General features: G+C 47.8%; 1 protein-coding gene across 2 annotated transcripts in view; it reads left to right on the top strand.

The window, feature by feature from the left end:
- LOC140389196 (uncharacterized) overlaps positions 1-24,643 on the top strand; it is a 150,286-nt gene extending 125,643 nt beyond the window's left edge. Inside the window, exons 1-2 of one of the 2 annotated variants that reach the window (XM_072473362.1) lie at positions 20,458-20,498; positions 21,421-24,643. In XM_072473362.1, coding sequence (XP_072329463.1) covers positions 21,889-23,328 — 1,440 coding nt within the window. In that variant the 5' untranslated portion in view covers positions 20,458-20,498; positions 21,421-21,888 and the 3' untranslated portion in view covers positions 23,329-24,643. Of the gene's footprint in view, positions 1-20,457; positions 20,499-21,420 lie in introns of those variants that run through there. The other variant, XM_072473363.1, reaches the window with a different exon arrangement.
- Positions 24,644-26,039: the final 1,396 nt, after the last annotated feature.

Below are 26,039 nucleotides of genomic sequence, written 5' to 3'. Positions count from 1 at the left end.
CCCTATTCTTATAGTCCCCAGGGGCTTCCCGCCTCTCGGAGCGGACCTTGTACCTGGTTCCAAGTGATTGGACTTGGTCCCAATCACTTAGTTCGATATTCTCCAATACTGGAGCGATTCCTTGATCGAGGGGTGGTCGTTTACCTTTCTTTGTGTCAGCTCCTGCTGGCACTGAAAGGTCTGGGACGGCTTTATGTTGCTAATGTGTAGCAATTGCTCCCGGGGATGGCTGATTAGAATGCAGATGGCTGGGTTGTTGTGATGTTAATGGCTGCAGGTATCGGTCTGGACTGACTTCTCCAGAGGCGAATACACTGTTTTACCTGCAGCTGTCTGTTTGAGTCCTGTTGGCTGATTTTCCCATCAGCCTCTTCCGTTCGCCATTTTAAATCGGGGTTTGGCCATTCTAATCGGGAGTCAGCCATTTTACATGGCTACATTCCCTCCTTGTGATCCTAACGCGAAGCGTGAAGGATCACATCAATTTGTTACTTTCCATTCCCTGACCGGGGGGGACACCTCCTACATGGCCTCTGCACTGACCATAGCTATGCACAAAATTTTTTAACTAACAATTCTAAGGGCGCTATGTCAGACAAGGACATGCATTACAAAATAACAAACTTGGAACCTACAAAATAACAAACTTGGAACCTCTAATTTATCCTTAATATCCTACCCTCGCTAAACATTCCATTATTCTATCTTCCCTAATCAGACACCAAAAATCACAACATTTCATATGATCTTTCCTGGCTTGGCAGTCAAGCTCAGGACCATACAATTTTTTTTGTTCATGAAAAAGTTTTTGTACATCTCTTTATTTACAACAATAAACGCAAGTGAATGCACTTTATTATTTTATTATAGATCGCAGGGGTCGGGGGTCTGGTCGTAACCGAATATAGGGGATCTGATCCTATATACCGGGGTTCAAGCGCGGTATGCCCTCCTTCTCCATTTACGTAGGCGCATAGTCTGCACTACACAGCAGAGTATCGCCAACGCTAACAGTGCTTCGATCACGTAGGACAGGGAGTACCAGGTTATGAACCTGGCACACCAGGAAGATGCAGTGTCGCTGGTGACTGGGCTCTGGGTACTGCGGGGCAGTGAAACATTAACGGCTGGGAGGTTTGAAGTCATGGGGTTCACGTTCACGTGCAACCAAATGTCCAAAATTAAAATGTTGATCACGGTGAAGGAAGTCCTCATGGCTGCCCTCTTTCCTTTTCTTTCTTTGTGTCCTCTTTATTTTCTCAGGTCCTGGAGCTTCTGGAGTTCTGTAAAAACAAGCATAGTATCTGTAACTATCTTTGTTTAATATCCGGTATGCTAGTTTATCTGTCCTTCGGTGCCAATTATTCCCTTATAATTGGTCACTATGTGTGATCCCTCATTTTTTTTTTCAAAAACCAAGTTTTAGGCACACTTCCCAATGGCGGACCAGTGCTGACCAGTGCTGATTTACCATCCAAATGTTCCTGGTTGTAAATAGCAGATGGCGGGCAACCTAAAGGTTCCCTAAACAAACCAAAAACAGCGAGGGGGTCCCCAGGCAGGGCGGGTCTCACGCCGTTTCTCCACTGCCTGAGTAACCGACAAGAACGGGCAAAAATGTAGTCATCGTGGTGGGGCTGCCTTAGTGGTTCTATCCTTCGAACCAGGAGGGCAGTTACGATCGGGTGTCTGATACCCAAACAAGTATCAGCTGAAAAGCTAGTTCAAGCGTGTGGTCTGTTGACCAGGTATCTGCAGATACGTTAGTTCCGCTGAACAAGCGTCTGGCAACGGTGGGTCTCTGAGGGCAAGTTCTCAGAGGTTTCTGCTGAATGGGTGTGTGGCAGTGAGAAAAAAATTCTCCTGTTGGACAAACAACATTAAACAAACTTACTAACAAAAAACATTCTGCAGGTTCCATCAGGAAGGACAACACTTTTCCCAAGCGTTTCCTTTAAAACATCATGTGGACACTTCAGTTCTCGGTTGCGAACAGGGTCGCAAAGGGGTTGGCGGTTCGGGAGTCAGACCCGAGGTCATCACCTTCTCCCGGGTGCCAAACTCTGGAGTGGATTAGGGCTGAAAGGGCTGCTTGGTGTGAGTTGGGGTCGCTCTCGTCGTTGCGGACGAGTCTGTAGGAGTTGTCGCGGTGTGAATAATTTGTGTCGAGTTGTGTGGGGACAAATTCGGGGTCGTCTGTGTGGTTCGGTGGTCGGTGGTGGGGTTTATTTAGAAAAGTGATTGGGGGGGATCATTTGGATTGTAGTCGGAGTCGCTGGGTGTGGGTCCGGTTGCATGGGGATAGTAGGGAGGCGTGCTGTGGCTATCGTCCGAGTCACAGTCGCTGTCTCTGCTGCTGCAGTCTGTGGGCGTTCCGGGGCGGAGTGTATATTTCGGGGGTGGAGTCGAGGTCGAGTCCGGGGCTGGGCTGGACGTGGTGGGGGTTGGTCGGGTTACGTTGGCTGTGGGCGGGGTGTGGTCTGCTGCGTCAAGCATGACGTGGTGTGCGTGGTTCGACTGTGTTCCATAAGCCTTTAACTGGTTGATATGAAACCACGCAGTCTTACCATTGGGGCACTTTATTTTGTAAACGGATGCGCTTACTTTATCCGCAATGGAATACGGACCCGAGTATTTTGGTGACAGGAATGTGCTGGGGTTATATACGGACAGCATCACTTGCTGGCCGATATCGTACTCCGTTGCATGTACTGCCTTATCGAAACAAGCCTTGCTCTGTTTCTTTTTGGTGCCCAATTTTACTGCGGCTGCTAACTGAGACGTTTTTACATCAGCAACTAATTGCTCCACGGCTTTCTCGTGTGTGAGGGCCGTTACTTCAGGGCTGGTCAGGTCTAAACCTAACAAGTATTCTGTCCCTTTCATGGGGCGTCCGGTCATGAGAGTGTGTGGGGTGTAACCTGTGGAGGTGGAAACAGTGTTACGCAAAAACATCAGCGCAAAAGGGAGGACTGAGTCCCAAGTGGTGTTGTTCTGCTGGACCATTTTTCTGAGGGTGGTTTTTAGGGTCCGATTCATGCGCTCCACGATACCACTCGACTGTGGGTGGTATGCAATGTGGAATTTTTGGGTGATGCCAAATATCGTGAGGACGTTCTGCATGACACGTCCCGTAAAGTGAGAACGTTGGTCCGATTCAATACTGCGGGGGAGTCCCCATCTTGTAAAAATGTGGTGGGTCAAAATCTTGGCTGTGGTCTTTGCAGTGTCTGTTCTGGCTGGGAATGCTTCCACCCATTTGGTAAATGTGTCTATGACCACAAGTACATATTTATAGCCATTCCTGCAAGGGGGCAATGGACCTATAAAATCAATCTGGAGGTTAGTCCAGGGGCCGTTAACGGGTCGGGTGTGGTGAGTTGGGCCTTTTTGGCATATCTGTCAGGGTTATTCTGCGCACAGATAAGGCAATTTTCAATGTAATGGTTTACATCTTCCTTGAGATTTGGCCACCAACAAAGCTGTTTGAGATGGGCTGTAGTGGGATCGATTCCCTGATGTCCATGACTATCATGGAACAAACAGATCAATTGGTTCCTGTCCTGTTCAGGAACTACATAAAGGGTGTCCTTTAACACCACACCGTCATGTGTGGTCAGTGTATTTCTGAACCTCTCGTAGGAGGCGGGATACTTTCCTTTCACAATCTCTGAGAGGTTGCTGTCCTGCTTCTGGGCCTCTACTAGATCCTCTATTCTAGTCTGTGTGACCTGAACTGCACTCAGTGGCGTGCTTTCGAGGGGTTTCCAAAAATACCCATGTCTGGAACCTTCTTTAGCCAGTGCGTCGGCTTTTACATTTCCGGGGGGGAGGAACGATGGTGGCTGCTGACTTTTATGATCCCAAAAGTCCTGTTCTGGGCTTTCTCTAAAATATGGCGGAATAATGCGGCTGAGGGGAGGGGTTTCCCATCTGCGGAAACAAATCCTCTTGCTTCCCACAGGGGCAGAAATTCTGTAAGGCTGTTACAGACATAGAAGCTGTCCGAGTATATGTCTGCTGGGCTGGGGAAGGAATCTGGGTGCTCTACTATATCTGCAATGGCTGCAAGCTCTGCTGCCTGCGCGCCTAAGTGTCCGGGTAGTTTCAAATGCTATTTCCTCGAAGGCGCGTCCCTGCGCGTCCTCAACATAGATCCCGCAACCTGTTATGCGCTGCCCACCTAAGACTGTGGAAGATCCATCCACATAAATCTTAATGGGCTCACATGTGTCCGTGCGCGGGGGGCTCTGAGTTGAATTTCCTATCTTTCTGGGGGGTGTTTTTGCAATAAAGGGGCCTGTGTTATGGTGTGGAGAGATGATCTCACATTCATGTTCCGGGGTACTGTAAATTGTCAGCTAAGTAGGTGTGTGTCTTTGTCCGTTTTACTGTGATGTCCCGTCCCTGCAAGAGAAGGGTCCATCTGGCTGCTCTTATTTGACTGACGGTACCGTCCTTGAGTCGTCCGTCCAGTAAAAGTTGGGTGGGGTGTGTTCGGTCAGAATGGTGATGGGGTTCAGTCCGGTAATGTATGAAAAGTACTGGACTGCCCAGAAAACTGCGAGCAGGTGCCTCTCACAGGCTGAAAATCCCTGCTCCACAGCATCTAAAAGTCGGGAGGCATAAGCTCCGGGTCTTAACTGGTCATGCCGTTCCTGGAGGAGCACGGCTGAAAGGGTGCGGTCTGTGGTCGCTACCTCTACGGCGTAAGGGGAAAGCGGGTCTGGAACTTGTAGTGTGGGGGCGGCTATGAGTGCCTGTTTTAACGAGTCCACAGCATCCGTATGCTGCGGAAGCCATTCCCAGGGGGCTCCCTTCTTTAGGAGGTCTGAGAGGGGCGCTGCCTTGCTGGCGAAACTGTCAATGTGGTTTCGGCAGTAGCCAACCAGTCCTAAAAACGACCGGAGGGCTGCAACCTTCTGGGGAAGGGGCAATTTAGCGATTGAGTCAATTCTTTTATGCTCGATCTCGTGTTTACCGTGCGTGATAATTGTTCCCAAATATACCACTTTTTCTTCCAAAATCTGGTCCTTTTTGGGGTTGACTTTACAACCAATTGAATGTAACAATTCCAGGAGTTCGGACAGAAGCTCAATTGCTCTTCCTTGGTGTCTGTCTGCAGTAGTAGGTCATCTACATACTGTACCAGACATTCGGGGCGAGAAAACGTTGCTAATCCATTTGCCAGCTGTCGGTGGAAAATGGAGGGGGAGTTGTGGAATACTTGTGGCAGGCATGTCCACGTGTACTGCTGTGCTTTAAAGGTGAAGGCAAATTTGTACTGGCACGCCTTTGCCAATGGAATGGACCAGAATCCATTACTGATGTCCAAAACCGTGAAGTAGCGGGAATTGAGTCCCTGCTTGGGCATGGTCTCGGGACTTGTTGCTACGGTGGGGGCTGCTGCGGGGGTGACTTTGTTGAGCTCCCGATAATCAATGGTTAGTCGCCATGATCCATCGGGCTTTCTCACTGGCCAAATTGGGGCATTATTAGTGGAGGTTACTGATCTAAGTACGCCCTGCTCTAATAAGCTCTCTATTACTTTTAGGATTTCTCCCTCTGCCTCTTGGGGAAATCCGTACTGTTTTTGGGGTCTCGGGTCAGGTCCTGTTACTTGTACGGAGCCAGTCATCCATCCACAGTCGTGCTTGTGGGTCGCGAATGCAGCCCTGTTCTTTTGCAGGACTGCCTTAACCTGCTTGTACGTGCTAAGCGTGGTCGGGTTGAACCAAAATTCGCCTACTGCGCTAATCTTGTTCATGTATTCCCCTATGTTGAGCGTTGCGGGGGCTCTAGCGGATTTCGCCATCTTCCAGACACACTGGTTGACTGGATCAAATGAAAGGTGCTGGGAATTCATGAAGTCAATTCCCAGAATGTGTTCTGCTGTGTGGGGCAGGTCTACTAAAACTACAGGGTGTTTAGTGGTAATGGTTCCGATTTGAATGGGTACAGGGGCTGTGATGTGTCCCTGCTGTGAGTGGCCTGTAATGCCGCTGAGGGTGATAGTGGCTGTAGTGGGCCACATGTCCTGACAAAGGGTGGAGGAATTTATGGTGGTGCGGGACCCTCCTGTGTCCCAAAGAAATTCGATAGGCTGTCCCCGAATTTTCGCTGCAACTACGGGTCGTCCTGACCTATCCCAAAGGTGTCGCAGACCCAACTGGGGGAGCCCGTACACCGTCAGTCCGTTCCGGTCAAGTCCGTCTGATCCGAACGGGCGCTAACACTATGGATGAGCTCTGTCTTTTTCTTAAATTGAGTGCCCGTCTGCTGGGCTCTCTGTGGCTTTTTAGGGGCATGGCACTCTTTTGCAAAATGTCCCAAATGTCCGGAGTTGTAACATTCTTGTGACTTGGGTGGGGGGCTGTTCTTTCCCTCATTTACCCAGGTGGGGTTGTGATGTGCTGCTTTTACTGCCTGCATGTCTGCGGCGGCTTGCTTTTCTTCGGTGTTTTTACCTGTGGGTTTATTCTGAACAGATTGCTCCCAAACGCGGGGCAATCTTTTAACTACCCACTTCTCGTTATGGGCCTCCTCTGAGGGATCATAACTAGTACAGGCATTCTGTCCTGCATCTGTGGCATGGGAGATAAGGGTGCGGGTCCATTTGGCCATGTTGTCTGGGGACAAATGGGCCCGGTCTACGTCTCCAAAGACGGCTGCAAAGTGAATCCACAGGCGTCCTGCGAAGGTTGTGGGGTGCTCAGATTTCTTCTGCCTACATTTATTGAGGCCATCTACGGGGTCACCCCGGTTATACCCGATCGCATCCAGGATCGCGGTATGCATTTCTGCAAGGGTCCCTCCTCCTACGTTCTGTGGGTCGGGAAGGGCTGCTGCTACCGATGGATCTAAACTTAGAACCATGAGCTTTACATGCTCTCTCTCTCATCCAGGCCGCACATGTTCGCCTGATGTTTGACGGTGGCAAAGAAATGGTGGGGGTCTGCGGCGGGGAGGAACGGTGTGATCTTTGCTCACGCGTCCCGTAATTGGGTCACTGTTAAGGGGGTGGAATATAGAAATTCCGCATCGTCCGATGTGGCTGTGCGGTGGGTGGTTACAGGGTTCATTGGAGCCTGAACTACCTGCTGTGTGGGGGGTTGGGGTGCTTTTCTCCTTTGGGGCTTTCCCTGCGCACATGTTCCCTGAACATATCTCTGCGCTGTTTCTTGTAACTCCTCCCAATAAGGGCCGTCTTCCTGGTCTAACTTTTCCCCAAAGATTTCCTGAAATCCTTTCTGAACGGAAAGAAGTGATTGCAGCTCTGCAATCTGCTTCCGGCATTTTGCATGATCTATGGTGCTCTGTCTTTGTTCCGTGGTTGCAGCGTGGAGTGCTCTCAAGGCTGCCTTGAGATCACTACATTGTTTCTGTAGCGTCTCCACCTTTTCTGTCTCTTTCCTTACCAGGACTGCACGTTGCGTGTCCTGATAGGCCTTTTCATACTGTGATTGGAAACTGCTTAAATGCGCCAGACAAGACTGGTGACCCCGTTTGGGGTCAGCCACCTCTTCATCCTTTGCTGCCAATTTCCTCCTTAACTCTAAATTCTCTTTCTCAACCTCGCTTACATCGACTTTACTCGTCCGATGTAGGCCCTCAACTTCTTTGCGGAGTGTCTTGACGACCTCCTCTGCGCCTCGCAATTGTGCCAAACAGGACACGATTGCCATCGGCTTGCGAGCTTTCGCTAAGCTCTTTTTATGTATCTCACTCATGTTCTCCCGCCAAGTATGCCCTATACTTCCGGGACCTGATTCGTCATTATCGCAGAAATCATTCCACAGGGACCATCCTTTGCCCTTGAGATATTTCCGGATTTCCTCTTCTCAAATGGGACACTGTCCCACTCTACTGCTGCTGGTCGCTGCGACCGCAAATTCCTCAGGGTTCACAAGGCACTGCATTACCTGCATGGCCATCTCTCCTATCCGCTTGCTTTGTTTAAATTTGGAACAGGGGGCTAAGGTGGTGTTGTAGATGCGGGTACGGCTTGCGCTAATTTCTGAAAATACAGACTTCCGACAGTTTTGACGTAACAAAAATCTATCAGTTTTACCTCATAGCCCAGTTAGTTACGCATGCATACACACACTTCCAAATTATAACAATTAATCAGAACTGCTTGAACACTTGTGGTTTTCTGTTTCCAATTGGGTTTCTAATTCAAATTTCTTGGGTTCTCCCGGAGTGGTTTTCCACTTCTAGATCGGGTCCCATCAGGATGTCGCCAAAATGTTGCTCGTTTTAGCCTTAATTTATTTGCTCTAATTCTGTCACCTTTGCTCATGAGTCGCCAGGTATCTTTCTGATACCGCCACGTGGTTCAAGTCCAAGTAATGATTAATAATGCATCACACCGCTTAGTAAGAGTTAAATCAACGCTCATTTATTATATACAGCAATTAATACTTATACAATAATTCTACTTCTAAACTACTACCTACCACTAACAGGCCAATACTTAACTTTGGAAATGGCCCACCAGGTCAGGGAAGCGAATGGTCTTTCGAATGGGTTCTGAGCCTGCGGGATTCAAAAGCTGGTACAGGTCGATAGTCAGGAGTGTCTATCTGGTAGCGATCGTTGGAGTAAAACTTACGGTCTTCTTGCAGCAAGGGTCTCGAAGGGTGCGGAGTGGAGAAGACGGGTCGAGTTGAACTTGGCCCCTATTCTTATAGTCCCCAGGAGCTTCCCGCCTCTCGGAGCGGACCTTGTACCTGGTTCCAAGTGATTGGACTTGGTCCCAATCACTTGGTTCGATATTCTCCAATAATGGGGCGATTCCTTGATCGGGGGGTGGTCATTTACCTTTCTGTGTGTCAGCTCCTGCTGGCGCCGAAAGGTCTGGGTCGGCTTTATGTTGCTAATGTGTAGCAATTGCTCCCGGGGATGGCTGATTAATATGCAGATGGCTGGGTAGTTGTGATGTTAATGGCTGCAGGTATCGGTCTGGACTGACTTCTCCAGAGGCGAATACACTGTTTTACCTGCAGCTGTCTGTTTGAGTCCTGTTGGCTGATTTTCCCATCAGCCTCTTCTGTTCGCCATTTTAAAACGGGGTTTGGCCATTCTAATCGGGAGTCAGCCATTTTACATGGCTACACTACCAAAAACCGACACCTGCACCTTCTCCACGTTTGCCACCCAGTAATAATGACGTGATGCCAACCACCACCCCTTCCCCACAGACTACCGACCCCTCTGCAAGAAAGCCTGGGGGTCATTTCCGCCCAAACAAAAGTCAAAATTAATTTGTTGACCCGACTAAATAAAGACTGGGAGACACTGAAACATAAACAAGAACCATGGAAGGATGTTCATCTTAACCGCCAGAACTCTTCCAGCCAAGGACAACAGGAGGGCATCCCACCTTTTCAGGTCCACCTTCACCCCCTCTGGCAGGCTGGCCAGGTTCAACTTACGTAACGAGACCCAATCGTGAGCCACACATATTTCCCGCTACCTAAATCTAGGCCTGGCCAGTCAAAGCGGTAGCATCTCCAGATAAGCTCCTTTCCCCGGAGGATTCACTGGAAAAACCTCACTTGCCCACGTTCATTCTATATTCCTGAGAAGGAACCAAACGTTTTAAGCACCTCCAAATTCTTCCCCACATTAGAGAGAGGATCTGTGATATACAGCAGTAAATTGTACGCATACAGCCACACCATATGCTCTCTACCATCCCTCTCTATACCCTTCCACCTGGTCGCCGGCTTAAGTGCAATGACCAGCAGCTCAATCGCCAAAGCAAACAGTAACATGTAAAGTGGACATCCCTGCCTTGTACCCCTATACAACCGAAAGTACACCAAAATGGATGCATTGCGACGAACGCTCGCAGTGTGGGGCTTCTACATGAGCCTAACCCACAAAATGAATTTAGGCCTGAAGCCAAACTTCCCCAATACTTCAAAAAGGTACATCCACTCCACCCGATCAGTCATATTCTTGACTCCAGTCTACATGCTGTGGCCAGCAATTATTTCAGCAAACTACAGGCCCACAGATAATAGTTTATTTCAGTTGTGTCACAGAAACAGGAGAAATAGTTAAAAGTAGTTTAATATAGTTATCATGACATTATTACCTCAATAATATTGTGTAGAAGTTCTGCATTGTTTTTCCATTTATGATAAAGCTTAAAATGGTGAACTTTCTCTATCCCTCTCGATAATGATATAGCAGGAGAGAGTGAAAGAGGAAGATGAATAAAGAAGATAAAAGAGAGATGGGGAGGAATGAGATTGAGAACAAAAGTGGAGAGATGGATGGAGGTGAGAGGAGAAGGAGGAGATGAAAGGAGGAAAGTAAATGACTCCCCAGAGAAAATGACTTATTCAAATTGAATACAACATTCAGAGAGGAGTAGCAGAGGTTACTGGAGTTTTATGGAATAGCTGCTTCCTAAGGTGCTGGGAGTGATTGATAAAACTCACATGACTTTGAAGGTCACCCGAGGAGACTCATAGAGCTCCCTGAACGGAAAACAATTCCCCTCTTTTATATGTCATGTGTAATGGCCGTCTGAGAATACTCCATGTGAACGTCACTCACACTGGATCATCCCTCAATGCTTTCATTGTCAGGAACGTGGACATCACACCCATATTTGGGGAGGGTGAGTGACCTGATGGTCAACTGATTAGGTACAAGGTCCATACCTTCCTTCCATGGCTCATGTCACCATTTCATGTACCACGCACTGAGGAATCAGTCCCAGCATCTCCCTGAATCCAAGGATCATTTCCCAACTCCCAGAGACACTGCCCCAGCTTCCAATCAATTTTCTCGCTTTCTCTCAATTTTCTGTTTCCCCCTCCACTGTACCTGTGCTGATCCCACCACTGCAGGTCATTGCTGCCTTGGATGCTGTGGGTCTTCCTCTTCTGATCTGCAGGCAAATACATCTGAGGCTATACATCCCACACTGATGATGTCAGTTTGAAAGGCTCCGAAGATGAAGAATGCTGTTCCCACACTAGAAATAATAATAATCTTTTATTGTCATAAGTATGAAGCTACTGTGAAAAGCCCCTAGTTGCCACATTCCGGCGCCTGTTCGGGTAAGCTGGTACGGGAATTGAACCCGTGCTGCTGGCCTTGTTCTGCATCACAATGCAGCTGTCTATCCCACTGAGCTAAACCAATTTCTGTTATGGGTGGCACGGTGGTGCAGTAGTTAGCGCTGCTGCCTCACGGCGCTGAGGACCTGGGTTCGATCCTGGCTCCAGGTCACTGACTGTGTGAAGTTTGCACATTCTCCCCGTGTCTGCGTGGGTCTCCCCCCACAACCCAAAAAGTTGTGCATGATAGATGGGTTGGCCACGCAAAATTACCCCTCAATCGGGAAGGAAAAGAATTGGGTGCTTTAAATTTATAAAATAAATAAATCTCTGTCAAATGTTTACCAGGGGAACTGAGACAGCAGCTGCAATAAGTGAGGTTTTATTCAGATGGGACAATGACAAGTTTAAATCCCCACCTGAGCTGCTGCTCAAAGTCGCCTCCGTTTCCCCGGTCAGTTTCCCAAACTTCAGGAAACTCCTGTTCCTGCAGAAATATTTGGATTGTCTGTGAGAGACGTCAATCAGAGAGCCCACCCACTCTGCCCATTCTCTCCTCTTCCTCTACCACAGCTGCTTCACTTCCTGTAGGGACTCCAAACCAAGTCAGGAGATGGTGAGTGAGGGAGCAGAATTTAGAAGAATTACATTGCACAATATCCACACTAATGTTCAGGCAGTCTGACTATCCTGTGGGCAGTCAGGTGTGCAAATGCCCCTTATGCTGTGTGACAAGATCCAGCTCAGAGACCTGTTTACTCGGTGCTTTGTGCTGAGCTGTTTGATTGGCTGTGTGTTGGATATTGAGTGTTTATTGGAAGCATTTCTTTTCTGATTTACAGACTGAGTTTTGTTGATGGGTCATTACTGAATATGAGAAGGTGAGGTGGAATTATCTGGGAGGGGCAGATACACATTTATTGAAATGTTCTCTTTAAAGATTTTGCCTGAAGGTCTCGGCCTTTCCCAGAAGCCTGGGCTTGGACTTGATAGTTTTGCCCAGTGCTGTCTGGCGTCAAATAGGTGCCGTGGGTCTGCGCGTGAGTGCTACTGCCGCCGCGAATTCGCCCATGTGCGTTACGACCGGCGCGAACTTGCGCATGTGCGCTAGTCGCCTTCTCTGCGCTGGCCCTGACAACACATGGCGGAGAGCCAAAGGGGCCCGGCGCGAGTAAAATAGGCCCCCATCAGGAGAAGCCGGCCCGTTGATTGGTAGGCCCCGATCGCGGGCCAGGACACGGTGGAGAATACCGTGGAGAACACCGTCTGAGAATACACCATGTGAATGTCACTCACACTGGACCATCCCTCAATGTTTTCATTGTCAGGGACTCGAACATCACAGCCATATTCAGGGAGGTGTGTCTCAATGGTCAGTTGATTAGGGACAAGGTCCATCCCTTCCTTCCGTGGTTGATGTCACCATTTCATGTACCCCCCCAGGGTTGGATTCCCCCTCCCCTCCCCCACCAGGCCGCCCACTGCAGGATGAACGCCGAGGTCCCGCCAGGTAGGACCACATGTGAATGGCGGCAGCGGGACTCGGCCTGTCTTGGCGGCCACTCGGACCATCGCGCGCGGAGAATCGCTGGGGGAGCCGTGTAGAACGGCCCCTAACTGGCGCCGTGTGCAATAACGGCGATTCTCCGGTGATCGGAGAATTGGCCGACCAACGGCGGAGCGGCATCGCGTGCATTGCCCCCCCCCCCCCGGCGATTCTCTGACCTGGCCCGGGGTCAGAGAATCCCGCCCATGGTCTGACCAGTACCGTATACAGTTGCAGCAAGACTTCCCAACCCTTTGCTCCAACCCCCTTGATATAAGGGCCAATATTCCATTAGCCTTCCTGATTACCTGCTGCATCTGTGTGCTCGCTTTCTGTGTTTCGTAAACAAGTACCCCCAAGTCCCTTTGTATTCCAGCTTTCTGCAAGTTTTGTCCATTTAAATAAAACTCTGATCTTTTGTTCTCCTTTCTAAAATAAACAAATTCACATTTTCCCACATTATACTCCATTTGCCAACTTTTTGCCCACTTACTTAAGAGATATCTTTCAATATCTCTTTACAAACTGTTTGTGTCCCTCTCACAACTTGCCTTTTAAGCTATAGAAAACACACTGGCAGGAAGTGCTGGGAGCCAAGGAAAATATTGCTTCAGTGTAGCTGATTGAAGGGTTCTGGTTTATCCTGGGAAATTAGACACACTGCACTCACTCAGACTGCACATCTCAAATTCAGCTCTCAGACACAGCATGTCTTAGCAGCTCAGACCATTTAGTACATGAAAATAAAACAAAACAAAAAGAAAATACATAACAGGGCGACATAAGGTACACAGTGTGTCTCTGCACAGACAAGCCGGGAATCAAACCTGGGACGCTGGTGCTGTGCAGCAACAGTGCTAACCACTGTGCTACCGTGATATGTTCACCTTACACTCTTCTAAGTTTCATTTTGTGTTCTGGGAAAGATCTGGAGTCATTTTCAAATGCTTTGTTATTTTAGTTCAGTCAAGTTTAGTGTAAACTCAATATTGTGTTGTGGTTTTTCTGCTGTTTCATCAATCTGCTATATAGATTTCTAACTCACAGCAAATTCATTTTTTTAACGTAACCCAAACTACCTGATTTGTTAGCATGGTGTGTTCCTATTCACTGAAATACTCAAGAGCCTACAGTAAGAATCCTGGACACAATATATAACGGCCAATGCCACTGTGGTTGGTTTATTTTCTCCCTCAATGGATTTCTAAATGTCTAGTTCACAGGAAGCCGAACATTTCCCTATGAAAGAAAGACTTGCATTTTTATATCAACTTTCAGAAACCAGGGTTGTCTAAGCTCCTCGGTTACTGTAGTCACAATGCCGACAATAAAGGCAATGGTTATGTGGGTCGATGCAAAAGTAGAGTTGTGCCCAGAAATAGATCAGCCATGATCTTATTGAATAGCAGAGCAGGCTCAAAGGGCTGAATGGCCATCTCCTGTTCCTCATTTCTATGGTTCGGTGGGGTGTCGGTTCGCTCAGTTGGTTCGTGATGCGAGGCCAGCAGCACAGGTTCAATCCCCGTACCTGCTGAGGTTATTCATCAAGGTCCTGCCTTCTCAACCTTGCCCCTTGCCTGAGGTGTGGTGACCCTCAGGTTAAATCCCCTTTCAAAGGGGAAAGCAACCTATGGTCATCTGGGACTGTGGCGACATGTCATGTTCCTGGAGAATGATGAGGATAGCCATAATGACATCATTCCTTCAGTAATATTGTGTGGAAGTTCTGCTTTGTCTTTTCATTTAAAATGGTGAACTTTCTCTCTATCCCACTCATCTTTATAATCCTGCCGCAGGGAAGAGAGAGAGAGTTGGAGGGTGGAAGGACAGGAGAGAAGAAGAAAGATAAGAGGAAGGAGTAGGTAGATGGGGGAGGAGAATGAGAATGGCAAGATAGAAACACAACAGAGGAAGAGGAAAGAGCAATGATAGGAGGAGATGATACAAAGAGAGTAAATGACTCCGCTGAGTAAATGATTTCATTAAATTGAATACAACACAGAGAGCAGCAGCAGAGGTCACTTGTGTTTTATGGAATAGCTGCTTCTCCAAGGTGCTGGGAGTGAGTCATAAAACTGAAATGACATTGAATGTCACCAAGGAGACTCACAGAGCTCCCTGAACAGGAAACAATTCCCCTCCTTCATGTCTTGTTTAATAGCCGTCTGAGAATACACCATGTGAATGTCACTCACACTGGATCATCCCTCAATGTTTTCATTGTCAGGGACTCGAACATCACAGCCATATTCAGGGAAGGTGTGTCCCAATGGTCAGTTGATTAGGGACAAGGTCCATCCCTTCCTTCCGTGGCTGATGTCACCATTTCATGTACCACACACTTGAGGAGGAGATGTTGTGTATTGTGTGATGTTCCTTGTATAGTTCTCCAAGATGGCTAAAAGTTGTAGTGTTGACAAAGAACATCAAGCTATGTATTTGAAACAAAGCTAGTTTATTTTACACTACTTCAAATGGTTCACACACTTCACTAAGTAATAGCTAATAAAACAACAGTATAAAATCTATGTTACAGAAATCTATAATATTTTTTAGTACAGCTAACAATCTATCTCAATCTCTTACTATCCTTCACAACCTTCTCCCAGAATTCCTAGAGATGCAGCCTTATATAAGACTACTCAGTGCTGCCATCTAGTGTTGAGATACATGAACATCATCTTATTAACCCTTTACACTCCTTACATTATACATATCATTACATATTGATGCTGGTGAGACACTCTAAAAACACTTGGGATAACTTTTCTCTCCCTCCCAGGCATCTTTCTTGTGTGCCCATCTCTATCTCCTGTGAATCATTGTCTTACAGGCACCTGTCGCTCCTGGGACCCTATCACTGCTGTGTTCCTCTACCCTGTGTAACTGTCTCCTGTTGTCCCTCTCTCCTGTGCTCATCTCACCTCTGTACGGCATCAGTGCCTTGGATACTGTGGGTCTTCCTCTTCTGATCTGCTGCCAAACACATCCGAGGCTACACATCCCACACTGATGTTATCAGTTTGAAAGCCTCCGAGGTTGAAGAATGCTATTCCCACACTAGAAATCTCCGTCACACATTTACCAGGGGAACTGAGACAGCCGGTGCAATAAGTGAGATTTTATTCAGATGGGACAATGATAAGTTTAAATACCCACCTGAGCTGCTGCTCAAAGTCGACTCCGTTTCCCCGGTCAGTTTCCCAAACTTCAGGAAACTCCTGTTACTGCAGAAATATTTGGATTGTCTGTGGGTATCGTGTTGTGTTCTGCTGCTTCGGATAACACAGGCTGCTATTTAATGCAGTCTTAACTAAAGGATGCTCCAGTCTCTGAAATGAGTTAAACGTGTTTATTGAACTATTAAATGAGTTCGACTCTCTCCTAATCTAACTGTAGTAACTCAGTCTAACTGTACCAGCTTGCTCTAAGCCACGTGCTGGGTGTGATGCTGCTGATCAACCTTGCCTAACTCTCCAGATGTCTGTCTATGGAAAGAGACTGGGTGTAAGTGCCTCATCCCTTTTATAGTGTTTATGTCATGCCCCCTTGTGGTGAGTCCACCTCTAAGTGGCCTGACTGCCCATTGGTGTGTTCTATTCTGAGTGTTCATTGATTGCATGTTTGCATATCATGACATCTCCCTTTTTTTTTAAAGATGTATATACATGTGAATGTGTCTTGTCTAATGTGACTGACTGAGGAATACAGAACAGAACAAACAAAAGAAATGCTCATAAGTCCAGTCTCTGAGGCTTGCGTCTGATCCTCGACGACCGCCGGAGAGGTGGTGGAGGGGATGACGGTGTCTTGACAGGCGAGTGGGAGGCACGACTGGTGGCCTCGAGGTGTCTGGAGGTGGCAATTCGACATGTGGAAATGGAGGGGAAAGTGGTTGTGGGCAAGCAACTGTTGGCAGTGCCCTTCGATTCCTTTGCACAATGGAGCCATCAGCCATCAGGTCTGGCAGCTTCAACACCTCAGGATAGTTCGAAAAGTAATCGATGATTAAGATATAGTCGCGACCATTCGCGTGGAATAGGTCAATGCCAACCTTGGACCATGGAGAGGTCTCTAGGTCATGTGGTTGGAGCGTCTCCTTGCTTTGTGCTGGTTGGAACCTCTGACAGGTTTCGCAGTTGAGGACCATGTCAGTGATGTCCTGGTTGATGCCGGGCCAGTAGACAGCTTGCCGGGCCATGCGTCTGCACTTTTCTACGCCCAGGTGTCCTTCATGAATCTGCCGCAGCAGCATGCTCTGGAGACATAGCGGGATGACTATCCTGTCCAGCTTGAGCAGGATGCTGTCGATCAGCGTCAGGTCGTCCTTGACGTTGTAGAATTGAGGGCATTGCCCTTTCTGCCAGCCATTGCTGAGGTTATGGATGACTCGCTGCAACAGGGGGTCTTTGGCCGTCTCTTCTCGGATGAGAACGACCTTCTCATCTGTTGCCGGGAGGGTGCTTGCACACAGTTGTACCTGCAATTCAATGTGCTGGATGATCTCCAGTGGTTCACTGGGTGAGTTGATGGAGCAGGACAATGCATCGGCGATGATGAGTTCCTTGCCAGGTGTGTACACCAAATTGAAATCATACCTCCGGAGTTTGAGCAGAATTCTCTGCAAACGATGCGTCATGTCGTTCAGGTCCTTTTGGATGATGTGGACCAGAGGCCTATGATCCGTCTCAACAGTAAATGTTGGCAAGCCGTAGATATAATCATGAAATTTGAGGATGCCGGTGAGAAGACCTAAACACTCCTTCTCAATCTGCGCATATCCGGTCTCAGTGGATGTCATTGCCCATGTCACGTATGCTACTGGTACCCAGGATGACGTGTCATCTCTTTGAAGCAACACCACCCCAATGCCATCCTGACTTGCATCCATCTGTTGATATCTTGGTCTCTCGGTCTGGGTCAAGGAATGCAAGGACGGGTGCAGTGGTGAGCTTGGCTTTCAGCTCCAGCCACTCTGTTCGGTGCTCCGCTTTCCACTCAAAGGCAGTTGATTTTTTTCACCATGTTGCGTAGGGCCGTGGTGTGTGTGTGGCCAAATTCGGGATGAACTTGACAAGGAAATTGACCATTCCCAGGAAGCGCAGTACTGCCTTCTTGTCCTCGGGGACTTTTATTGCCTCGATGGTTTTAATTTTGTCTGTGTCCATGTTGCAAAATCTGATCGCCCAGGAACTTCCGCGTGGATGTCCCAAAACAGCACTTGTACCTGTTTAGCTTGAGGCCATGTTCATGTATGCGTCAGAATACTTTCTTGAGTCGCGACACATGTTCCTCTGGGGTTGTGGACCAGATTATGATATCGTCAACGTAGACACAAACCCCTTCTATTCCCTCCATCAGCTGTTCCATGATGCGATGGAAAATCTCTGATGCCGAGATGATGCCAAATGGCATTCGGTTGTAGCAGAATCTGCCAAAAGGCAGAAGGTGCAGAGCCTTCTGCTGGATTCTTCAAGTTGGATTTGCCAAAATCCTTTGGATGCGTCCAATTTTGTGAAGAAGCACGCGTGTGCCATCTCACTCATGATTTCTTTCCTCTTCGGGATGGGGTAATGTTCCCGCATAATGTTTTTGTTTAGGTCCTTGGGGTCAATGCAGATGCGGAGGTCCCCCAAAGGCTTCTTGACGCACACCATCGAGCTGATCCAGTCGGTTGGTTCAGTGACCTTGGAGATGATGCCTTTTTGTTGTAGACTCGTGAACTCTGCCTTCAGGCGCTCTCTCAGTGGAGCAGGGACAAGTTGTGGTGCGTGAACCACTGGCTTGGCATCAGGCCACAGTAGAATCTTGTACTCATACGGCAGCGTGCCCATCCCGCTAAATATATCTGGGTACTGGGTTAGGATGTCGTCGATGCTGGCCTGAAGATCCGAATGGGCCGGCGTCGTGGTGTAGACCCTTTGAATGAGGTTCAGTTGCTTGCAGGCGTGCACACCTAGCAGGGACGCCCTGTCTGGTTTAACAATCTCGAAGCGTAAGCTTGCTTGTGTGTGTCAGCTGGCCACCTGTAGATGGCAGGACCCCAGTGCCTTGATTGCATTTCCATTGTAGTCCAGGAGTTTGCAGGCAGCTGGAAGGACTGTGGGCGGCTTCTTGATCCTCTTGAAGTCCACCTGCAAAATCAGGTTGGCGGAGGCACCTGTGTCCAGTTTGATCTGGATGGGGCAGTGGTTGACCTTCATCACAGCATGCCATTCGTCCTCGGAATTCACGGCCAGGATTGATTGGACTCGCGATGTGTCCGGTGTGGCGTGCTCGTACTTCGTAATAATGCCCACTCGGTAAGTGTTGTCCAGGTATTCATCATCTGGATCCGTCGCAATGCCTGGATCAGAATCATGCATTCGGTGTTGCACACTTCTGATGCGCCGCTGTCGGAATTGGGAGCGCTGGCTCCTGACTGGAGGTGCAGATCTGCCCATGGCTGCATAGTGGTTTGGTTTCCCACAGTTTAAACAGCGTTTGCCTCTTGCAGGGCAGTTTTTTTTAAAATGGGCGGTGCCGCAGTTCCCACACGTCATGACGCTCGGTGCGTCATTGCGCATGCGCGGTGCTGTTCTCGGACGTCTGCACCTGTGCAGTGCGGTTTTTGGCCACTTTGTGTTCCTGATCGGATTGCGCATGCGTCGGGCCCCGGGAAGAGTGCGCGAAATGGCCGCTTTCGGCAATGTGGACGCGTTGCATCCGAGAGATGGCCTGAACACTCTACACCTCGTGGAAGGCTTGTTTTTCACTTTCTGCCATTTTGTACTGTGAATAGCGATTTTTAGAGTGTTCATGCACAGTACACGTTTCAATTGTGACTGGCAGGGTCATGTGCTTGATTTTCAACAATTGCTCTTCAGAGGATCAGAGTGGACTCCAAAATCGATTTGGTCTCTGATCATGGAGTCAGTGATATCGCCGAAGTTGCAGGATTGTGCGAGCGGTCTAACGTTAGTTAGATGAGAGTTGAAGGATTCGTCTTTACCTTGCATCCTCTGCTTGAATATGTAGCGCTCAAAAGATTTTGTGGTATCCACCTCGTAGTGGCTGTTGAATTTGTCCAGGATGATTTGGTACCTCGTTTTGTCCTGCCCTTCGGAAAAGTGAAAGGAGTTGAAGATCTCTATCGCATGGTCACCCGCAGTGGTGAGTAGAAGAGCTATCTTCCGAGCATCGGTCGCGCCATTGAGGTCGGATGCTTCCACGTATAGTTGAAATTTCTGTTTGAATGATCGCCAGTTGCCACTAAGATTGCCGGTGGTCCTGAGCTGATGTGGAGCCTGAATCTTGTCCATTGTGCCTATATTCAGTAGCTGGTTGTCACGGATCTTGCTGAGTTGAACTAAAGGATTGAACAGTCACTCCTGGTATCGTTTTGTGTTATGCTGCTTTGGAAAACACAGGCTGCTATTAAATGCAGTCTTAACTAAAGAATGCTCCAGACTGAAATGAGTTCAATGTGTTTATTGAACTATTAACTTAGTTCTCAAATGAGTTCGACTCTCTGCTAATCTAACTGTAGTAACTCAGTCCAACTGTACCAGCTTGCTCTAAGCCACGTGCTGGGGTGTGATGCTGCTGATCAACCCTGTCTCACTCTCTTGATGTCTGTCTATGGAAAGAGGCAGGGTGTGAGTGCCTCATCCCTTTTATAGTGTTTATGTCATGCCCCCTTGTGGTGATGCCACCTCTGAGTTTCCTGACTCAACATTGGTTGTGTCCTATTCTGAGTGTTCATTGGTTGCATGTTTGCATATTATGACAAGACGTCAATCAGAGAGCCCACCCACTCTGCCCATTCTCTCCTCTTCCTCTACCACAGCTGCTTCACTTCCTGTAGGGACTCCAAACCAAGTCAGGAGATGGTGAGTGAAGGAGCAGAATTTAGAAGAATTACATTGCACAATATCCACACTAATGTTCAGGCAGTCTGACTATCCTGTGGGCAATCAGGTGTGGAAATGCCCCTTATGCTGTGTGACAAGATCCAGCTCAGAGACCTGTTTACTCGGTGCTTTGTGCTGAGCTGTTTGATTGGTTGTATGTTGGACATTGAGTGTTTATTGGAAGCATTTCCCTTCTGATTTGCAGACTGAGTTTTGTTGATAGGTCATGACTGAATAAGAGAAGGTGAGGTGTAATTATCTGGGAGAGGCAGAGACACATCTATTCAAATGTCTTTTAATTCTTTTAAAATTTTTCCTGAAGGCCTCGGCCTTTCTCTAAAGCCTGAGCTTGGATTTGATAGTGTTGCCTTAGTGCTGTGTCTGAGAGCTGAATTTGAGATGTGCAGTCTGAGTGAGTGCAGTGTATCTAATTTCCCAGGATAAACCAGAACCCATCAATCAGCTGCAGTGAAGCAATATTTTCCTTAGGTTCCAGCACTTCCTGCCCAGTGTGTTTTCTTCAAATTAATTTTGGAAAACAAGGGGAGAAATTTCAAAATCTGCAGTGAATTAAGATTTCTGCTCAGTTATTTATATTAAACACAGAATCCAAGTGTAAAACCGGTCTTCACCACCACGACTTGAGCTCATAGTAAATTTCCTGGATGCAGGAAAGAAAGTAGCCACGTTGTCTGTCCCTGCTGGAAACAGAGGGTTTGTGACAGTCAAGTGAGGAAAAAGACTTGCATCTGATTTCCCCGCACGCACCCCCCCCCCCCACCCCACCCCCCCAGGGGAATAGCAGACTGACACTCACTGGGAACAGTCTCTAAGTGAGTCAGTCCCTTCAGCAAAGGAGGAGAGGGAATTGGGGGAAATCATGTTCTTTTTTGTTTTACAGAAGTACTGCACCATACTACACCAGAGAATACAGAGAAAATAGACACCACAGATAGATCCTGACCATTACCCAAAGAACTGTGGGAAGACGACCAGTCCCTTCCCAGCATTGCTCAACCCAGAGAAGGTTGGGCAGTGAAACCATCATCTGGAAATCAGTCGGGTCAGGAGAGCTTTGACATATCATCAGATCTGAAACTGGTCAGTGGTGTGGAACCTTCCATCAGAACCAACCTTTCCGAAGGTTTGGCTGTGAGTGATTGGTCAGGGTGAGGCTGGGAAGAAGTGTGAGTGGACTCCAAGTGTAGTGAGAGCTTCAATCATTCATCGAGCCTCATGAACCACTGACTCATTTCTACAGGTGAGAGGCTGTTCAAATGTGAGGTGTTTGAGGAGGGCTCCACAGACTCCTCTGATCTTGTAACACAACCCACATCTATTGGACAACTGTTAACACAAGGCCAGTCACATGGAAGATAGATCTTTCAAATGTGAGGTGTGTGACCAAGATTTCACACAATCATCAACACTTGTGAGACACCAACAGATCCACACTGGGGAGAAGCCTTTCAAGTGTGAGGTGTGTGAGAAATCATTGTCGGATGCTTGGCATCTCCGTGCACACCAGCGAATTCACACAGGGGAGAAGCCATTCACGTGTGATGTGTGCAATAAAAGATTCTCACAGTCATCGACCTTCAACGTACACCAACGGATTCACACTGGTGAGAAACCATTCACGTGCAAAGTGTGTGACAAATCATTCCCGTGGTCATGGACCCTCCTCAAACACCAACGTATTCACTCAGGTGAGAAACCATTCACATGTGAGGTATGCAACAAATCCTTCTCACAATCATCAAACCTCCGCTCACACCAACGTATTCACACAGGAGAGAAGCCATACACGTGTGAAGTCTGTCAGAAATCATTCTCGGAGTCATCGAACCTCCGTGTGCATCTACGCATTCACACTGGGGAGAAGCGGTTCAAATGCAAGGATTGTGACAAAGCCTTCACACAGTTAGTGAGCCTCCTGGCTCATCAAAGAATGCACACAGGGGAAAAACCCTTCAAATGTGAGGTTTGCGATAAAGCTTTTACGACATCTGCAAAGCTTCTGATGCACCAGAGGATTCACACCGGGGAGAAACCCTTCAGGTGTGATGTTTGTGAGATGTCTTTTATCGAATCCTCTGAACTCCTGACACACCAGAGGATTCACACAGGGGAGAAACCATTCAAGTGTAAGGTGTGCGATAAATCATTCTCACAATCATCAAACCTGCACACCCATCAACGCCTTCACACAGGAGAGAAGCCATTCAAGTGTGACATGTGCAACAAATCATTTGCATGCTTATCGACCCTCTGCAGACACCATCGCATTCACACAGGGGAGAAACCATTCACATGCGAAGTGTGCAACAAATCATTCTTGCAGTTATCAGGCCTCCATGCACACCAACGCATTCACACAGGGGAGAGACCATTCATGTGCAAAGTGTGCAACAAATCATTCTCCCATTTAATGAACCTCCGTGTACACCAGCGCATTCACACAGGGGAGAAACCATTCACATGCAAGCTATGTGACAAAGCCTTTGCACAGTTATCGAGCCTCACGAGACATCAGACAATCCACACAGGGGAGAAACCCTTCAAGTGTGAGGTTTGTGAAAAAGCTTTTGCAACATCTACGAGGCTTCTGATGCATCAGAGAATTCACACTGGTGAGAAACCGTTCAGGTGTGAGGTGTGTAATAAGGGTTTTGCACGATCATCGGAGCTGGTGAGACACCAACGCATTCACCCAGAGGAGAAGCTGTTCATGTGTGAGGCCTGTGAAAAAACCTTCACACAGTTATCGAGCCTCCTGAAACATCAGACAATCCACAGGGGGGAGTAACACATCAAATTTGATGTTTGCAGTAAAGCTATTGTGCATCATCGACCCTCCTGGGAAATTCCAGCATTCACACAGGGAAGAAACCACCGAACCCTCTGATCTTCTGAAGCACAAGTGGATCCGCACTGGAGAGAAACCATTCTGGTGTGAGATGTGATGAGATTTTCACACACTCCGTTTATCTCCTGGTCCACCAACACACTTACAGGGGAGGAAGCCTAAAGTGTGAGTTCGATAATAAACCCTTCACACAGTTATTGGATCTCCTGGAACATCAATGAACCCACACGGGAGACAAACCCTTTCCAGTGTGACGTGTGTCAGGATTGTTTCACCTACACTTCCTCCCTTCACCAAACACCAACATCTCCACATGGACTTGGAGCCGGCTCACCTACTTCCATTACACGAGAGTTGTCTGTGTTGTTTACCCTCCAGTGCTCACACAGGGGAGCTGTCTTTCCAAAACATTGTCTGTCTCAACAGTGTCTGTCTCCAACCTCTCCCACCATCAGAACAATTGTTTCAAGAAGGTCAATTTAACCTTTGACCAGATTGTCAAACATCACCAAAAGAAGACATCAATTTGTTTAAACTGAGCACCCTTTTAGTGCAGCGTCAGGTACAAGTCACTCACTGGCTCTCCCTCTGACCAAGAAAACAATCAGATACTCAGCGGTTAGAAAGGCTTCAGCTTCTGATCTAAGCACCCGAGGGAGGAGTCATTCCTGGGGTAGTAATGGAGGGACTTCAATTCGCCTCGGCATCTCTGATCAATGGAGGGGGAGAATCAGCCAGGAATCCTGTTCCTCATCAGTGAGCCCAGCTGGGAAGTCAGGGAGAGGGCAGGATGTGTCTCGGCTGTGACAGTCTGCATTGTATCTCAACATTCCCTGTCTGGGTCAACACCCTGAATGGCCACTCGAACAGAGCATTAGAGGACAATAAATGCCCCAGTCTGTACTCCCGGGGTCAGTACCTTGAGGATTTGAGGGAATGTAAGAGGACAACAGCTTGTATTCATAGAACACTTTAATATCGGCAAATAAGCCAAAGTGTTTCATAGAGACGTAATCAGAAAAAATTAACAGCGAGACAAAGGAGATGTTAGGAGGTGATGATTAAAAATATGGTCAAACAGATGGGATTTAAGGAGGATCGTAAAGGAGGGAGTGAATCAAAGGTTTAAGGAGAGAATTTGGGAGCATGGAGCCTTGATGTCTGAAGCCACGGCTGTCAGTGGTGAAGTGAAGGAAGTGGGGGATATACTGAAGGTTGGAATTGTCAGAACACAGCTCTCAGAGGGAGATGTGGCTGGAAGTGACAGGGGTGGAGGGGGGGAGGGGGGGGGGGGGGCGGGTGAGGACATGGAGAAATTTTGCACTTAAGCATGAACATTTTAAATTGGAGGTATTTGGGGACCAGTGTAGGTCAGTGAGCACAGGGGTGATAGGTGTGTGAGTTAGGATAGAGACGGCAGCGGTTTAGCTGACCTGAAGTTTCTGGAGGATGGAAGATGGGAAGCTGGACAGGAGAGCATTGGGATGGTCTAGTCTACTCCAGAAGCAACAACAGCAAGGAGGAGGATTTCAATAGCAGATGGACTAATGTGGGTTTGGGTGTTGGAAATGGGCGATGTTACAGAGGGGGGAGTAGATGATCTTTGTGATGGAGAGAGTATGGGGTGGGAAACTCAGCTGGAGGTTGAAGAGGATGACACGGACTGATTGTTGGAGATGAGAGTGGAGAGGGAAATTGAGAGGAATTTAGTGAAAGTAGAAACTGGAGCCATGCCTCGATCTGTCAACCAATTTTCAAATGTTCAACTGACCCCCAGCAGCAACAGATTTTGTGGGGAGAAAGTTCCAGATTTCCAGCCCCTTTTTGTGAAGAAGTGTTTGCTGACATCACCCCTGAACAGCTGAGCTCTGATTTTAATGCTCTGTCCCCTTGTTCTGGACTCTCCCACCAAAGGAATAGTTTCTTTCTAACTACTCTTATCAACTCATCTAATCATCTTAATTAATTCAATTAAATTACCCGTTGAACTTCCATGTGACCAGTGGATCTTAGTAACCTTTGGTGGGTTTGCGTGATGGAAGCGAGCTCCATCCTGTGTCACTGAAGTTTGCTGTTATTTCTGACCATCGGAATTGGGAGCTAGACTAAAGCACAGGGACTTTTAAGGAATTTTTGTCTGTAGTATTCTGAGTGTTTCCCCTGATGTGAGTGTGTGTTAGTAAAGTGAGTCAGTTCTCAGGAGTGGGTATGGGGTAGAATCGGACCCTGCTTTAGTTGGTGATATGAATTATAGACAGATCCTCTTCAGGTGACGGGTGTTTGACTAATACCATGGGTAATGTTTGTACTCTCCTGTCTGGGAGGACTACTATCCTGAGCATGGTGAGGGAGTGGGGGGGAGTCTCTGCAGTCCAGAGTCCCTCAGCCCGTCATACCTCAATGTAAAAACGTGTGATATGTTCACCAAACACTCTTCCAAGATTCATTTCACGTTTTGGGAAAGATCTTGAGACATTTTCAAATGCTTTGTTATTTTGGTTGATTCAAAGTTTGATGTAAGCTGAATATTTGTTGTTTGTCTGCTGTTTTATCAATCTGCTGTTTCGAATTAAAACTCTCAAATTCATTTCTTAGTTTACCCAAACTACCGGTTTTGCCAGCATGGTGTGTTCCTATTCACTGAAACACTC

This window comes from Scyliorhinus torazame, chromosome 14 (genome assembly GCF_047496885.1).
Source record: "Scyliorhinus torazame isolate Kashiwa2021f chromosome 14, sScyTor2.1, whole genome shotgun sequence".
In the NCBI taxonomy this organism is placed as follows: Eukaryota; Metazoa; Chordata; class Chondrichthyes; order Carcharhiniformes; family Scyliorhinidae; genus Scyliorhinus; species Scyliorhinus torazame.
The sequence above is the reverse complement of the archived record's forward strand: the minus strand, read 5'-3'. Positions and strand labels throughout refer to the sequence as shown.